Here is a 13790-nt window from a genome sequence, read left to right as displayed (position 1 = left end):
GTCTACGCTTTAGGGAGACAGATTGATATGACTTGTAGTCACCTGGTGAAGATATTGTTAGCCATTCTGGTGTAAGAATGGTACCCAGAAATACTCCATCTCCCCACTGTACTTTTGATAGAGGCAGTGTGGGGAGAGTGGAAAAGGAGCAAGGTTTGAGATGTATAGAGCCAGTGGGAAGTGTGTTGAAAATTCTCCCGAGTCATCAGACATATAAAGTTGTATGCCAAAGATTTGGTTTTCATTAAAATCGAGACAAAATGGAAAAATTTACTCAATGATATACGATGGAATGAATCATGAAATGAATCATGTCTTGTTTTATTTTCGGATGGCACTCTCGTGAAGCAGAATTTCCGTGTTTTAAGGGCACAAACCTGGAGCATATTTTATGAATTTCAACTGTTAACACAAAAACCTAGTGGTGAACAGCGATGCCAGGAGAAAGACAGCCTTATCTTTGTGTTATCTTTAGGAGAAGAACAGCTAAAAGGCACTGTCAGGAGAGGCGACAAAGGGGTCTGAGGGTTCACTTATGAAAGTGCTGAGTTATCTTTCTGTGTAATTTGTGGTCTTTGTAGTATGGGTCGGCTTTTGGTATGATTTATTTCTCATTCTAAACAAATATTCACCTTTATTTATAATTTTACACTTGAATCTTAAAATTCATTTTCTTAAAAAGCAACCATGAGCTGCAGGCCCCATAAAAGCTGAGAAAGGCCCCGGCTGGGGTTGGAGTTTGTAGAGGCCAGAGTAAGGGGCCAGATCTACCAAATGAAAACACTGAACCTTTGTCTGATCCTTTGGTTTTTCTCTAAAGACAAACCTTGCAAGCTGCCCATAGACACAGGCATCCAGAAGGGGAGTGGGAGAGGTTGGCGCTGGAGGGTAAGAACAGGGGGTGTGAAGAGCACAAGGGAATACAGTGATGGGCGATAGGTGTTTTGGTTGGTGGAAGAATGACGGTGGCCACATCTGAGGGGAGAAATCTTATGTTGCCCCAAAGTTAGCAATGAAGTAAGAAAAAGTTACTACATTTAAAAATTAACAAAAAAATACAGGAACCCTGTTAACTTTGAATTTCCAATGAATAAGCATTGAAATGTGTTTATCTGAAATTCAAGGTTAACTGGGCATCTTATATCAAATGGGGAAATCAAAGGAATAGCAATAAATCAACCCGGCAGAGGATGGGACAGCGGGGCAGAGGCGAGGAGAGCGTCGTCACGAAGAAAGTCCCCTGAGACCGACTCTTACAAGCTGGTCGGCATTTGCAGAAAGGGCTGAAAAGCGATTGCAGTGCTTTCTAGGTGAGAGCAGGCAGGGAGGTGTGGGGGCTCTAAAGAGATGAGGGTGGAGATGTGGGCTGACCTGGACTGTGGCGGGTCTGGAAGACCACGAGGAAGGGCTTTGTCTTTATTCTGGAGTCCCGGGAGCCATGCTGGGCATTTCAGACAGCAGTGCACCAAGGCTGGGTTTGAATTTTAGAGAATCTGGCTCCCTAGGAAAGGATGGGTTGTGGGAAGTGGGACTGGGTAGAGGGTTCTGGAAAGACGCAGGCAGGTGGGCAACACTGAGCTCTCTCATTACCTGTCCCAGCCCCCCTTCCATGTCTGTGGATTCTGTTTCACAGTATTTGAATCATAGAATCCAGTGACAGAAGATTCTGTTTGATAAACAGAATCTGAGGCTCTATGTCAGCAGAGCCTGACAGCCCTGTGGGCAACAAAGGAGAGAACTCCAGGTTGGGCAGCACCAGGTGCTGGAGGTGGGCTGTCATCCTCCCCACCAGCACAGGAAACGCCAGGCTGGATTTCCTCAGGTCATCGACTTCCTGGGTGAAGGCAAGTCAGAACATCTTGGCCTGGGAGAATTACATCACCTCCCCTGCTAAACAGGCTTGAGGTTGCCCATGATGCTTCATTCTGTTCCACTCCATCTGGGCCTGATCTGAGATGGCAGACAGGGTGAGAAAGGACACTGAGCTTGAGGTGGGTTGCTGAGGTCTGAGACCCCACGCTGCTTCCTTGCTGTGCCAGCACAGGGCTGGCTCAGGCTTCTGTTTGCTCGCACTTGTGCTGGGAATGCTGAACTGTGTGCTCCCTGCGACCCATCCTGACTCATTTCTAAATCTGAACAGAGGAGAAGCTTTTAAAATATTTCCAGAATTAGGCAATTAATTTTTTTGTTCAACTTTCAAAGCGATTTACTTTTTTATGTACTACTTTCAAAGACACATGCAATTCAAAACACATCATTATAATTCAGATACATTCACCAAGATGGTCAAACATTTATAGTCTTGGTTTTTAAGTTCATATTTATTTCCCAAACATTGTCAGTATCAATATCTCTTTCTTTTACAAATTCTTTCTCAATTATACTTTCTAGCATCTTATGGTTGTTTGAATTTAACTGGAATGATTCATATATACCTTGAGAGTTCTTCAAGACCCTTTTTGGTTGAGCTCCAGGATTAGCACTTAGGGGTGGGAAGAGCCACTCCTGCAGAGAGGAAATTGCCTGCACCACCAAAATACTTCATGAGGATGGAGTAGAAGGTGGGTGGGGTAAGGGACAGGAAGTGTGACGGAGCTGTGTCCATCACACAACAAACTCTGAGCAATCTCTATTCTGGCTCTTTAGTCTCCATCACATTCTTTCTGCTTCCTTATTTGACGGTGAAAATTTGAGGTCTGGTATCTCAACGGTGAGTCAACTGGTTCCGGCAAATCCAGTTCTAAGGTTAGACATAAGTTACATCTATGGATCTTATACATATTATTGAATCTAAAATCTAACAAGAATGATTCATATATGCCTTGAGAGTTTTTCAACGCCCTGCACACTTTTTTGTTTAAGTTCTAAAACTTAGCACCTAGGGATGGGAAGCTGCCACTCCCAGGTCACCATAGTTTGGTTGTAATCCTGGGAGGATGTCATTTCATCTCAATTTAGTATTATTTTTATATTAATAATAATGTATAACATTATAACTATAATTCATAGTATTAAATACATAAATATTTTGTATTTATATTATGTGATGGGCAGCAAGGCTCAAGACAGAGAAATTTCTTATTGTCCCTCTTTTCTTCCAATTTAGGAACTCCAAAGGGGGCTGTAAAACTAATAACAAAAGCTATCAGTTTCCAGTGTTTTACTACGTGCCAGACACTCTGCTGAGAGCTTGCCTTTAATCATTGAGTCTATGTGCCATGAATGTGCAGTAGGCATGACTGCCACCATTTCTGCAGATAAAATAAGAGGCACAAAGATTAACTGGCTTGCTGTCGGTGAGTGGGGGTGTCTGTGGGGAGGGGGGCAGCCTGCCCTGCTGACTCCGGAGATGTGGTCCTGCCACACTGACACACTGCATGCTGGAGAGGCACTCTGAGCCATCACACGGTTTTCTTTACTCTAAATTTCCTGTTATGTTATCTTTGCCCTGAAAGCTGGGTCAGAACATACACTCTGAGTAGAGGGGGTGACTGCAGGGGGGCGTCAGTGTGGACAGTTGCACGATCCTCTTACATGTGGGGCTGGGCCACCATCTGTGAGGTAGGAGCCAGGCAGCTCTGGCCATGCTGGAAAAACAGCACCCATCTCCCCCTCCTTCGCCCCCCCACCCTGGGAAGCAGGCGTGAGGATAGGAGAGCTCTCTGGACTCAAGAGTAGCTCTTTCTTCCCTTCCCAAAAGGAATGGTCACCTATATTAACTCCTAACAAAGTTGTCTTCCCCTTTTCTGAATATCTAGCTCATCGTATCCGAATAAATAACATTTATTTATCAAGTACTTACTGTGGATCAAGTCCATTAGTTTATTCAAAATATCACAGTTTATTTTACCTATTTTCTGAATCTTCAGAAAGGTCTTAAGTAGCTTGGTTCAGTGCTTCATAAAGAGGGAGAGGATTTAATCTAGATCTACATTGTGCCCCCCAGATTGTATTGCTTTCATTGTATCCACAATGCTGCACAACAAGACTCCCAGTCCCGGGGGTTCCTTTCCTTTGCACCTACCCCCATAATAAGTCTCCATCCTTCCTGACCCCCCTCCTTCTCTCCCAGGGCTCTGTCCACCTTTCCCCAGTCGGCTGCAAAGCAGTCTCCTCCAGTCCATTGGCCAAAGGACTGTGGGGTCTCTTGCAATTGCGTCCCAACACAGAAGTTGTTTCACTTGGTGAAATCAAGCTCTATTTATTGTGGGAGCCCATGTTTGGGGTGGAAACTTCACACTTTATCTTTCCATCACCATCATCCCAAACCCTGATCCTTGGAGAATTCATGATGCAGAGATGGTGTAAAAAGGTAATGTAGATACAGGGTCTCCTGGCCGAAGAGCAGGGAGACTCTGCCACTGTTGTTGGCTCCTGCTAAGCAGCTCCACTTCCAGTCTCATGGTCTCTCTCAGTGTTAATGAATGTGAGAGACGAGATGAAGGAGGAAAGAGATGCTGTGCAAAGAAATCCTTGCTTTCCCGAGGGAAAAATGTTCCCCACAAAGTCAAACATAATAAAGCATGTAAAACATTTAGCTAGTGCCTGGCACATGGTAGGTGCTCAATAGTTGCATGAGACATCAGGTGGATGGAATGTGCATAGTCAGGGGTAGGTGCACGGTCTCCTGGGGCTGGTGCTGGCAGGGCACAGCTGTCAGAGAGGGCTTTCCTGAGTTTGCCTGCAGGGTGCAACTGGTGGCATGCCACAGCTCTCAGGAAACTGACCTAACTTGGATTTTTCTGTGTGGATACAGAATTACAAGAAATTCTCATTTGCATGGTGATGGGAGTTTATTTTTCCTAGAAGCTGCAAGTCAAGACCCAGAAGAAAGAGGCATTTCTTAATAATGATTACTCAGCTATATCTCAAAGAAGTAAGAAAACAATTAAGGAAATGAGATGCTAAGGAAATGAGGGGAAGAACAATCTCCCAAAGGTGGACCCGCCCAGTATACCTTCTCAGTGTTTCATCCCATTTCCTCTTATCCACCTGCATAAAAGTGACCAGCCTTTCCTGGTGGCAAAGAGCATCAAGGAAGAAGACACAGAAGCAGCAGAGGCTCAGCAGTGAGAGGTGAGGCTTTTACTCATCACCACCCCAGCCCTCAGCTTACAGTTGGGGAGAGCCCAGGTGCTGAGGGTGGACATTCTTTTGCCTATTCTCAAGAAGAAGAGATGGAGGTGGGAAAGAAGGGAGGAAGAAAGGGAAGGGGGGTGTTTACTATAATCTTTTTGTTTTAGGAACTGCACGGGGCACTTGCAATGAATCTTTTAAAAATTCTTTGCTGTGTCTTTTTAAAATGTGTGGGGCACCGCTGGCTCGGTGGGACCAGTCCCTGTCTGTCTGGGGTAAAGCGGTTGCTGGGATCCCCTGTGGAGATGCCAGAGGGGAACAGTGCCCCGTGGTGGTGCAGGGATGAGAAGAGGAAGGTCAAGGGCCAGCTCGCCTGCCTCCTCATCCTGCTCTGCCCCATGCCGGCCACACACCTGGGGCAGGTACTTCTCTCCTTGGCAAGATGGAACTACAAACAGAACCTCAAAATAAGACGGTTATATAGAACGCTTAGCACAGTGCCCAGCACCAGTGGTGCATATGGCAAACGTTACCTACTGCTGTTCTTTGACTAGACCAGGATGTCTGGAATCGCCTCTCCAAGCTAAGGGGCCACTGTTCTCTTCCATTAATGTCTGAGCTCCGGGCACAGGACCAGCAGGCAACGTCTCCACTGCTTCCTCGTGCTATCTTGTCAGAAGGAAAGCTGGGCTCTCTTCCTGCCACTTGGCTTTCTACAAGCACCCTAGTTGTCTTTGAAGGTCACAAAAGTTTGGGAACTCCATCGATGGGGTCTGTTTTTTCCTGCCAATGGGGTGTATTTTCTTGTTTTGCCAGGGAGAGGCATGGACAAAGAGATACCAAGCTCTTTAGCATAATGCCTGCCAGGTCTCCATGCATCTGTCCACTCACCGGGAATGGCGCTGAGTTAAGGAGAGATAAGACAACCTGGTTTTCTAAACAGGGGTTGCGCTCTCTTGGCTTTCTGGAGAAGATCCTGGGGGTCCAGAGGAGGCGCTAGAGAGCGGTGGAGGGAACTGGGGCAGTTCTCGTTCACACTTTCGGAAGCGTGTGCCTGAGACTCACAGCAACTATAGGCAGGAGCTGCAGGGCGCTCGCAGCCCCTCACCTGGCGGGCGGTGTCTCGAGCCCCATCTGCACCTGCCCGGCGCACACAGCTGGAGCGAGAGCGCTCAGTGGGCACCGCGGAGGGGCCTGGCACAGGACCGCTCGCCACGCCACGCGTGTCATAAACTTATCACTGAGGCTAAGCTCTGTGAAACTTGCGGTAGTGCTGGCTGGATCGGAGAAAGACACTTAACAAGCTAAGTGTTTTGTGCATTTTTTTTCCAATGTGTATTGCATGATACCATTTAAAATTGTAAAATGAAAAAAGGTAGAGAGACAGGCAGAGACAGGAGGGGCAGGGGGATGAGAAGAGGCAGCAAGGGTCTCCCTCCTGGGGACCAGCTGGCTGTGAATCTGGCTTCACCCGGGCTGTAGGATCACGAAGCCGGGCCGCCGCCAACTTGCCCTCTGCTGAGCGCCTGCCTCCCTCTCTTCACTGTGACTAATTGGTTATCAGGAGATGTTTTTCATCTTCTTTCCCCATCTTTTCGAGAAGGCATAATCTTCATAGTTGGCGTGAAACAAATGATTTTAAGCAGATCCACACTGGGGCTTTATAAAAAAAGGAGTTGCCGCCTGTTTTGGGGGCAAGCAAAACTCCAAATGTGCTTTTACTTTTCAGGCACACCATCTGATAGACTTTTTAGATCTGTTGCCTAATTCCTAGGGCACATCACCAACTGTGTTTTTCCTATTTAATTGATTAAAAACAATGCTCTTCTTCCCATTGATTGTGCTGAGCCACAATAGCGTGTAGCCACACAAACACAGCCCCGGGATTGAGATAGCACTGCCTGTGCTCTCTGGGGCTGCGGAAGTGGGCCGAGGGCTGGAAGGAGGCTCACATTTAATTAAGTCAAGAAGATCAGAGGAGGAGACACAGGCCTGACTCGGCAGGCTGTGATAGTGAGCCTTGGTTGCTGTCTGACCGTCCTGGAAAAAGCCAAAGGGGAGCCCAGTCAGGGTTCTCTTCCACTCTCTCCACTCTCGGCTGAGCAGCCAACCTCCACCCCTCCTCGCAGGACATGAAGGCGCAGCGTGTTTCCCTGTGTCTCCTGGGCGCAGCGCTCTTCCTGTGCTCCGTGCGCGCCCGGAGCCTCAGGCGGTGCCTGGTGTCCGCGGACATGCGCCACTTAGAGGAGAGCTTCCAAGACATCAAAGGAGACATTGTGAGTATGGACTTGGCGGAGGGTTTGCGCGAGGGGTCGTGGCCAAGTTCCTTCTCAAGGTCTTGCGTGTCTCAGGAGAGCATAGAGCGCTCACCGTTTGTGTCTGTTCTCATGTGTCCCTTCACAGCAAGCCAGGGACACCTTGCAGAATGTCACCATCCTGGTCATGTCGGACACCCTGCACAGTATTAAGGTACTGGTCCTTGTCTACCCTTGTTCTTTTTAATACACAAAGTGGCCCTGGGCTAAGAAAGCATCTCTAGCCAGTCTTCCCTCAGCCCCGGTGGGTGAGTCCTCTGAACTCTCCTGGTTTCTTATTTGTCCACTAATGTAACAGGACACACTTGTGTCCCAGGGACTTTGAAATCTCTGGGAGGGATTAAAGAAGTGCCACTTACCTAAGGGGTGATTGAGGGTGCATGCGCTGAAATGAGCCATGCCTGTGACTTAGGGTGGTTTTGGAAGGTTTCACCGAGGAGCAGAGAAAATAAGCAGTGACTTGAAAGCTGAGTAGCTGTGGGTTAGTGGATAAAAGGGAGGCAAGGACAAGGGAACACAGGGCACAAGATCAGTGGATGTGTTTGTGTGAGAACAGGGTCTCTGGGGTGAGGGACAGACATACAGGTGTGTAAAAGAGGAGGGAGGTAGAAAAATACGCTGGGATTGTTTTACCAAGGTCCTTAAAAGGCAAGCTGAGCCTGGGTCTTAAAAACAGAGGCAGTAGGAAGTCTCTGTAGGATTTTGAGGGAAGGATTATATAACCACAAAATCTTTTTGAAAGGTAGGCTGGTGGACCTCCCTGGTGGTGCAGGGGTTAAAATTTCAGTGCTATCAAGGCATTGCCAGCCACTGCAGCCTGAGTTCAATCCCTATCCAGGGAGCTGACCCACACAGTGTAGCAGACCTCTCCTGTCTTGCCCACTGCTCCCCTCAGCAGTGTACTTCATAAATACGTGTTGATGGATGGAAGGCATCCTTTCAAAAGGGAGTTGCCTGTTCTGCTCCCTACTCTGTCTCGGGTGAATCCTCTCACCCCCTGTACCTCTGGCTTACACCGCAGCTCTTGTATGCATAAAAAAAAATAAATCTCTAAAAAAAAAAAAAGAAATGTAGGCTGGTAATGGCCTTTACAATGTACAGCTCTAGTCAGCAAAGCCGTGAGGAGATCAGCCAAATGTTCAGACGAGTTGATGAGATAAGTGAATTACAAAAGAGTTGACTTATGAGGTGATAATTCAATTTACAGATGGAGCCTCAGACAACTGCCTTTGAAAGTGAGCTCCTCTGGTACTTACAAGCATTCTAGAAGATCTAATTAGTTTCAAGTATTTGTGTGTTAGATTGTAAGGTGTATCTGTAATGAGTTACTTCTCTGTCTGTCTGCTGGAGATTTTTTTTAAAGATTTATTTATTTATTTATACAAGCACTGGGTACAGTCAGAAGCATGGGAAGGTGAGAGAATTCACCAGAGTCAGAGCGGAGAGGAGAGCAGGCAGACTGACGAAGTACACTGCTGAAGGGAGCAGCAAGTGGTAGGAGAGGTCTGCGTGCCATGTGGGACCCTCACCTGGTGGCGGGGGATCAAACCGGCCAGAGGCTGTGGGCAGCTTCGCAACCCAGTGCCCAACCACTGCGCCACCGGGGAGGCCCTGCTGGAGATTTTTGCAGCCAGTATTGTGCTTAGTTTCTTTGTGGCAAGCAAGTTAGCCAGCTACTAAATTATTCTCACCAGTTGTATAAGACACTCAGGATATCACAACTAGAAGGAACCTGCAAGTCCACCTTTCCCTAAACTATCATTTTCAAATAAGCAAAGTGACACCTTGGGAGGGAGAATGACTAGTTAATGGTCCCATCAGGAATAGACCTCCAAGTCTCATGCTTGTATTTCCAGATCTTTCTGTACCAAGGTCTAGAAATAGCTGATGTAGCATAAAGAAATGGAGATTTTCTCCTCCCTCCATCCCTGATAAGCAAAGGTGTGCAATATTTTGCTCTTTAGTTGAGGGACTCAGCAGGAGTGGAAGCAGTGGTTTTTTTTTTTTTTTTTTTTTTTTTTTAAGATTTGTTTTTGCATGCAAGAATGGGGATACAGGCCAGAGGTGAGAGGGGTGAGATGATTCACCAGAGACAGAGTAGGGAGCAGAACAGGCAGATCGACTGAAGTACACTGCTGAGGGGAGCAGTGGGTGAGACAGGAGAGGTCTGCTGCGCCATGTGGGTAGCTCCTTGGCCAGCCTGGGATTGAACTCGTGCTGCACAGGCTGCGGATTGCTTTACAATGCTGTGCTTAACCCCTTGCACCACCAGGGAGGCCCAGCAGTGGGCTTTTATCTTATAAGTAGAGTTTGCCAACTAGGGAAATTTGCCTCTGGGGCTAAGGATGCTTTTGCTACTTTAATGTGAATGAAGATGGATGGGCTCTCCTATGTGGGTGCCTCCCTCCTTAGACTGAGCTGTACAACTGCTGTGTAATGCTCTCCCTCTCAGAGCCATTGCAAGTAACTGGAAGGAAACTTGGCCTGGCCAGCTGCTTGAGCTGTGGTCTGGGAATGTGGAGCCCTCTCAGGGAGATCAGTGTTAGTCCAGCTGTGGACCAGACTGGATGGGCTCATATTCATGGCTGCCATTCTTTGTTCTTGCACATCTCAGCCCCATCACTGATCCCTGGCCAGGAGTGAGTGGGGTGGCTGGGATAAACACTGTTATTACAGGGCAGGGGCACATGTCCCATGCACACCTGGCATGCAGTAGCCATTGAATAAATATGTGTTGATGGACAGAAGGCATTATAGAGAGGCAGCTGCAGCACAATGTAAGGAAGTACTTTTCAAGAAAGCTCTTATGTCCGTCCTTTCAAAAGGGAGTTGCCTGATTCCTAGAAGGGTTTAAGCAGAAGTAAATGATGACATGTCATCATTCATTGTGATGCTGTAGAGAGTTCTGGTCTATGACTGGGCTCCCTGCCTTGCTGGCACATCTCCTGGTCACACAAGAAGGGAAGTGGGCCGCCATCGCTCCTTTACTTTAAGCAGCTTTGCAGCTCAGGTGTGTTAAGAGGAGAAGGACACTCGGAGGTTTCAGTTCTCTTGCTTCCTGCTGCCTCTACTTGAAAAGACAGCTTTGGTCTCTGAGATGATAAGAGAAAGGCTCCTCTGACAGTTGTGCAATTTGTGTCTATAGCTCTTAGACGTGTGCTGTGTGACCAAGAACCTCCTGGCATTTTATGTGGACCGGGTGTTCAAGGATCACCGGGAGCTAAACCCCAAAATCTTGAGAAAAATCAGCAGCATCGCCAACTCTTTCCTCTACATGCAGAAGACTCTGCAACAATGTGTGAGTCACTGGGTCAGGATTTCAAGCATCTGTTTCTTGTCTCCCAGGACATGCTGGCCCAGGTCCGCTTCAGAATGTTCCTGGACTCACAGGAAATGCCCTGCTGGAGTGGTCAAAAATCTCCTCCAGTGGTCATTCCTTCTCTGGGCTTCCTCCCCGTTGAAACCTCATTAGATGTGGGGCTCCTCAAAGACAATCTTTCTAGGGTAATCACTTATATTGTATGCCCTAAGTGGTGAGAGAGGCGTGCCAAGGACTCCATGCACATCATTAGCATCTCCCTAGTTTCTTTGTTGCTGGTCCTTTGAGGTTTCCAAAAGGATTAACCTTTGGGGTTTCTCTGGTATAAACTATACCTGCGGGTTGCCTATAAATTTATCATGATCTATTAAAAACAAACATTATATATGAAACCAAACTAAACAGACCAACAAAGAACAGGAAAAATCCTGGGTTCGAGCTTTATCGCTATGATTATGTGGCAACTTATTTCACCTCTCTCCGTCTTGGACTCTCAGTTTGTTGCAAGAGGCCATGACCTCGGTCCCATTTACATTAAGATAATGGAACCAAGCAGATTCACTTAGCCGATTATTTCATTAACCAGCCCAACAAGTACTTACTGAGTGCCTGTCTTGCTGACTGATGCATTCATGGTGGGGACAAGACAGGTGTGGCGCCTGCTCCCCAGTCTTTCTTGTGGGCTGTCCACCCAGGAAAAGCAAACACTCTGGTCAAGAGCAGGGTGATTCTATAAATAGACTACTCCCCTCTACAGCTCCTGGGTGGAAGCAGAAAGGTCCATCTTTGTGGGGGGCAGCAGGCAAGGGTGGGCTGGAAATTCCTCTGATGTGTGCACTTTCGCTTTTGCATGCCAGGAGCGGACACTGTGTCACTGCAGGCAGGAAGCCACCAATGCAACCAGAACAGTCCACGACAACTATAACCAGGTAAGAGCAGGGAGAAGGGGGTTGGGATGTAGGGGCCTGATGGAGAGTGTGCCAAGCATTTGGCCTCTTCACCCCAAAGTCATCCATTCACTTCACAAGTCAATGGGATGCAGGCCACCCCAGTTCCGTGTGACTGCAAAGAGTGCATTGGTCTTACCGCTTTTGCTAATTTCTTGGACTCTCCTAACCCTTCATCTCTCTACCATATCCTTAACCCCTCACAAGTTTAAGATTTGAGGGAAAAAATACTGTTTATGATGGGAGCAAAGATCCTCAGGGAATTTTAAGCTGTTATGCATGAAACGTGGCCCTGGAGGTGTCTCTGTCAGGAACTGTCATTAGCAGTTGGTGTGTTGCTGAAGAGGGAGCCTCTCGTGTGGCTGTGGCAGTTGAAGGCACATGTCGTGCAGAGGTAGAGGGAGAAGCAGTGCTCTCAGGTGCATTATTTCGAGTTCCTTTTTTTTTTTTTTATAAATTTTATTGTTATATTCCCCATACAATTGCAGCCCCCCATTCTGACCCCAATCCCTCCCCTCCCGCCCCCGCCCCCCTAAAAGTGTCTCTGGTTCATAGTTTTTTGTTGATTTTGATTTTCACTTTCTTATAGTTATTCATTTTCCTGGTCCCTTATTTAAGTTTTCTAGATTCCTGCTATGAGTGAGACCATCCGGTATTTTTCTTTTTCTTTTTGGCTTATTTCGCTGAGCATGATCCCTTCCAGCGCCATCCATGTTGCAGCAAATTGCATGTGTTTATCTTTTTTGAATGCTGAGTAATATTCCATGGTATATATGTACCACATCTTCTTGATCCAGTCATCTATTTTTGGGCATTTGGGTTGTTTCCAAAGCTTAGCTATTGTTAACAGTGCTGCTATAAACATAGGGGTGCAGGTGTTCTTTGGAATTGATGTTTCTGTGTCCTTTGGGTAAATACCTAGGAGTGGAATTGCTGGATCATATGGAAGCTCTATGTTTAGTAGGTCCAGAAATCTCCACACAGCTTTCCACAGTGGTTGGACCAGTTTGCACTCCCACCAACAGTGCAGAAGAGTTCCTTTTTCTCCACACCCTCGCCAACATTTGTTGTTGCTAGTTTTTTTAATATGTGCCATTCTCACTGGTGTAAGATGGTATCTCATGGTAGTTTTGATTTGCATTTCCCTGATGACAAGTGATGTTGAACATTTTTTCATATGCCTGTTGGCCATTTGCATTTCCTCTTCAGAGAAGTTTCTTTTAAGCTCTTCTGCCCATTTTTTGACTGGATTATTTTCTTTGTTGTTGTTGAGTCTCATCAGCTCTTTGCAGATTTTTGTGATCAGTCCTTTATCATTAGTGTTGGGTGCAAAAATGTTCTCCCAGTTGGTGGGGTTTCTCTTTGTTTTTGTTATTGTCTCTTTTGCTGTGCAAAAGCTCTTTAATTTGATGTAGTCCCAGCTGTTTATCTTTGCCTTCACTATCACTGCTTTGGGTGATGTGTCTGTAAAGATGTCTTTGATGTGCAAATCGAGTTCCTTTTAAATGCAGATTCTGGCTCGGTAGGTTGGGAATGAGGCCTGATATACTGCACTTCAGCCACACTCCTAAATGGTGCCCATGCTGACAAGAAGGTCAGAGTCTGTTCTGACATGATTTGATTGCTTATTTGTGGAAAACAATTGGGGTTGCCTATTAGGAAAATACTTTGGAGTCTGAATGTTATGTAAGTGTATTTGATGAGTAAAAAGGAAGCCTCCTGGGCACCAGAACATGGTGATTTGAAAACTATGATGTAGCCTGGAAAGGCAGGTTCTGATCATGATTTCATTGGTTCTAGCTGGATGTCCCATCAGCTGCCATTAAGTCTCTGGGAGAACTTGACATCTTTTTAGCCTGGATCAACAAGAATCATCAAGACACTTCCACTGCCTGATGATCAGGAGCCTCGTTGCAGGAGTGACCCCCTAGGAGGTTTTTGGGGGAATCAGCCAACATGGAAGGTTGGGGAATGGGGCAGACCTCATTTTTATGCAAATGCAGTTTTTTAAAAGGTAACATTGGTTTACAGCATTGCATATGATTTAAAGGTATAGAATCATACCCCTTCGGATGTTTGCTGATGCACAACCGCCCACCACGAAGGCACCCATAGTCCTCCAATGTACAGTCC

General features: G+C 46.7%; 1 protein-coding gene across 1 annotated transcript; it reads left to right on the top strand.

Moving 5' to 3' along the window:
• Positions 1-7208: 7208 nt before the first annotated feature.
• IL19 (interleukin 19) lies at positions 7209-13553 on the top strand (the record flags this gene model as incomplete). The annotated part of the gene is made up of 5 exons (XM_084245030.1): positions 7209-7352; positions 7480-7545; positions 10537-10689; positions 11568-11639; positions 13458-13553. The coding sequence occupies 5 exons, from the start codon at positions 7209-7211 to the stop codon at positions 13551-13553; spliced, it is 531 nt and encodes a 176-aa protein (XP_084101156.1).
• Between the last annotated feature and the right edge of the window lie 237 nt (positions 13554-13790).

This window comes from Talpa europaea (genome assembly GCF_964194135.1).
Source record: "Talpa europaea genome assembly, chromosome: 10".
Taxonomy (NCBI): Eukaryota; Metazoa; Chordata; class Mammalia; order Eulipotyphla; family Talpidae; genus Talpa; species Talpa europaea.
The sequence above is the reverse complement of the archived record's forward strand: the minus strand, read 5'-3'. Positions and strand labels throughout refer to the sequence as shown.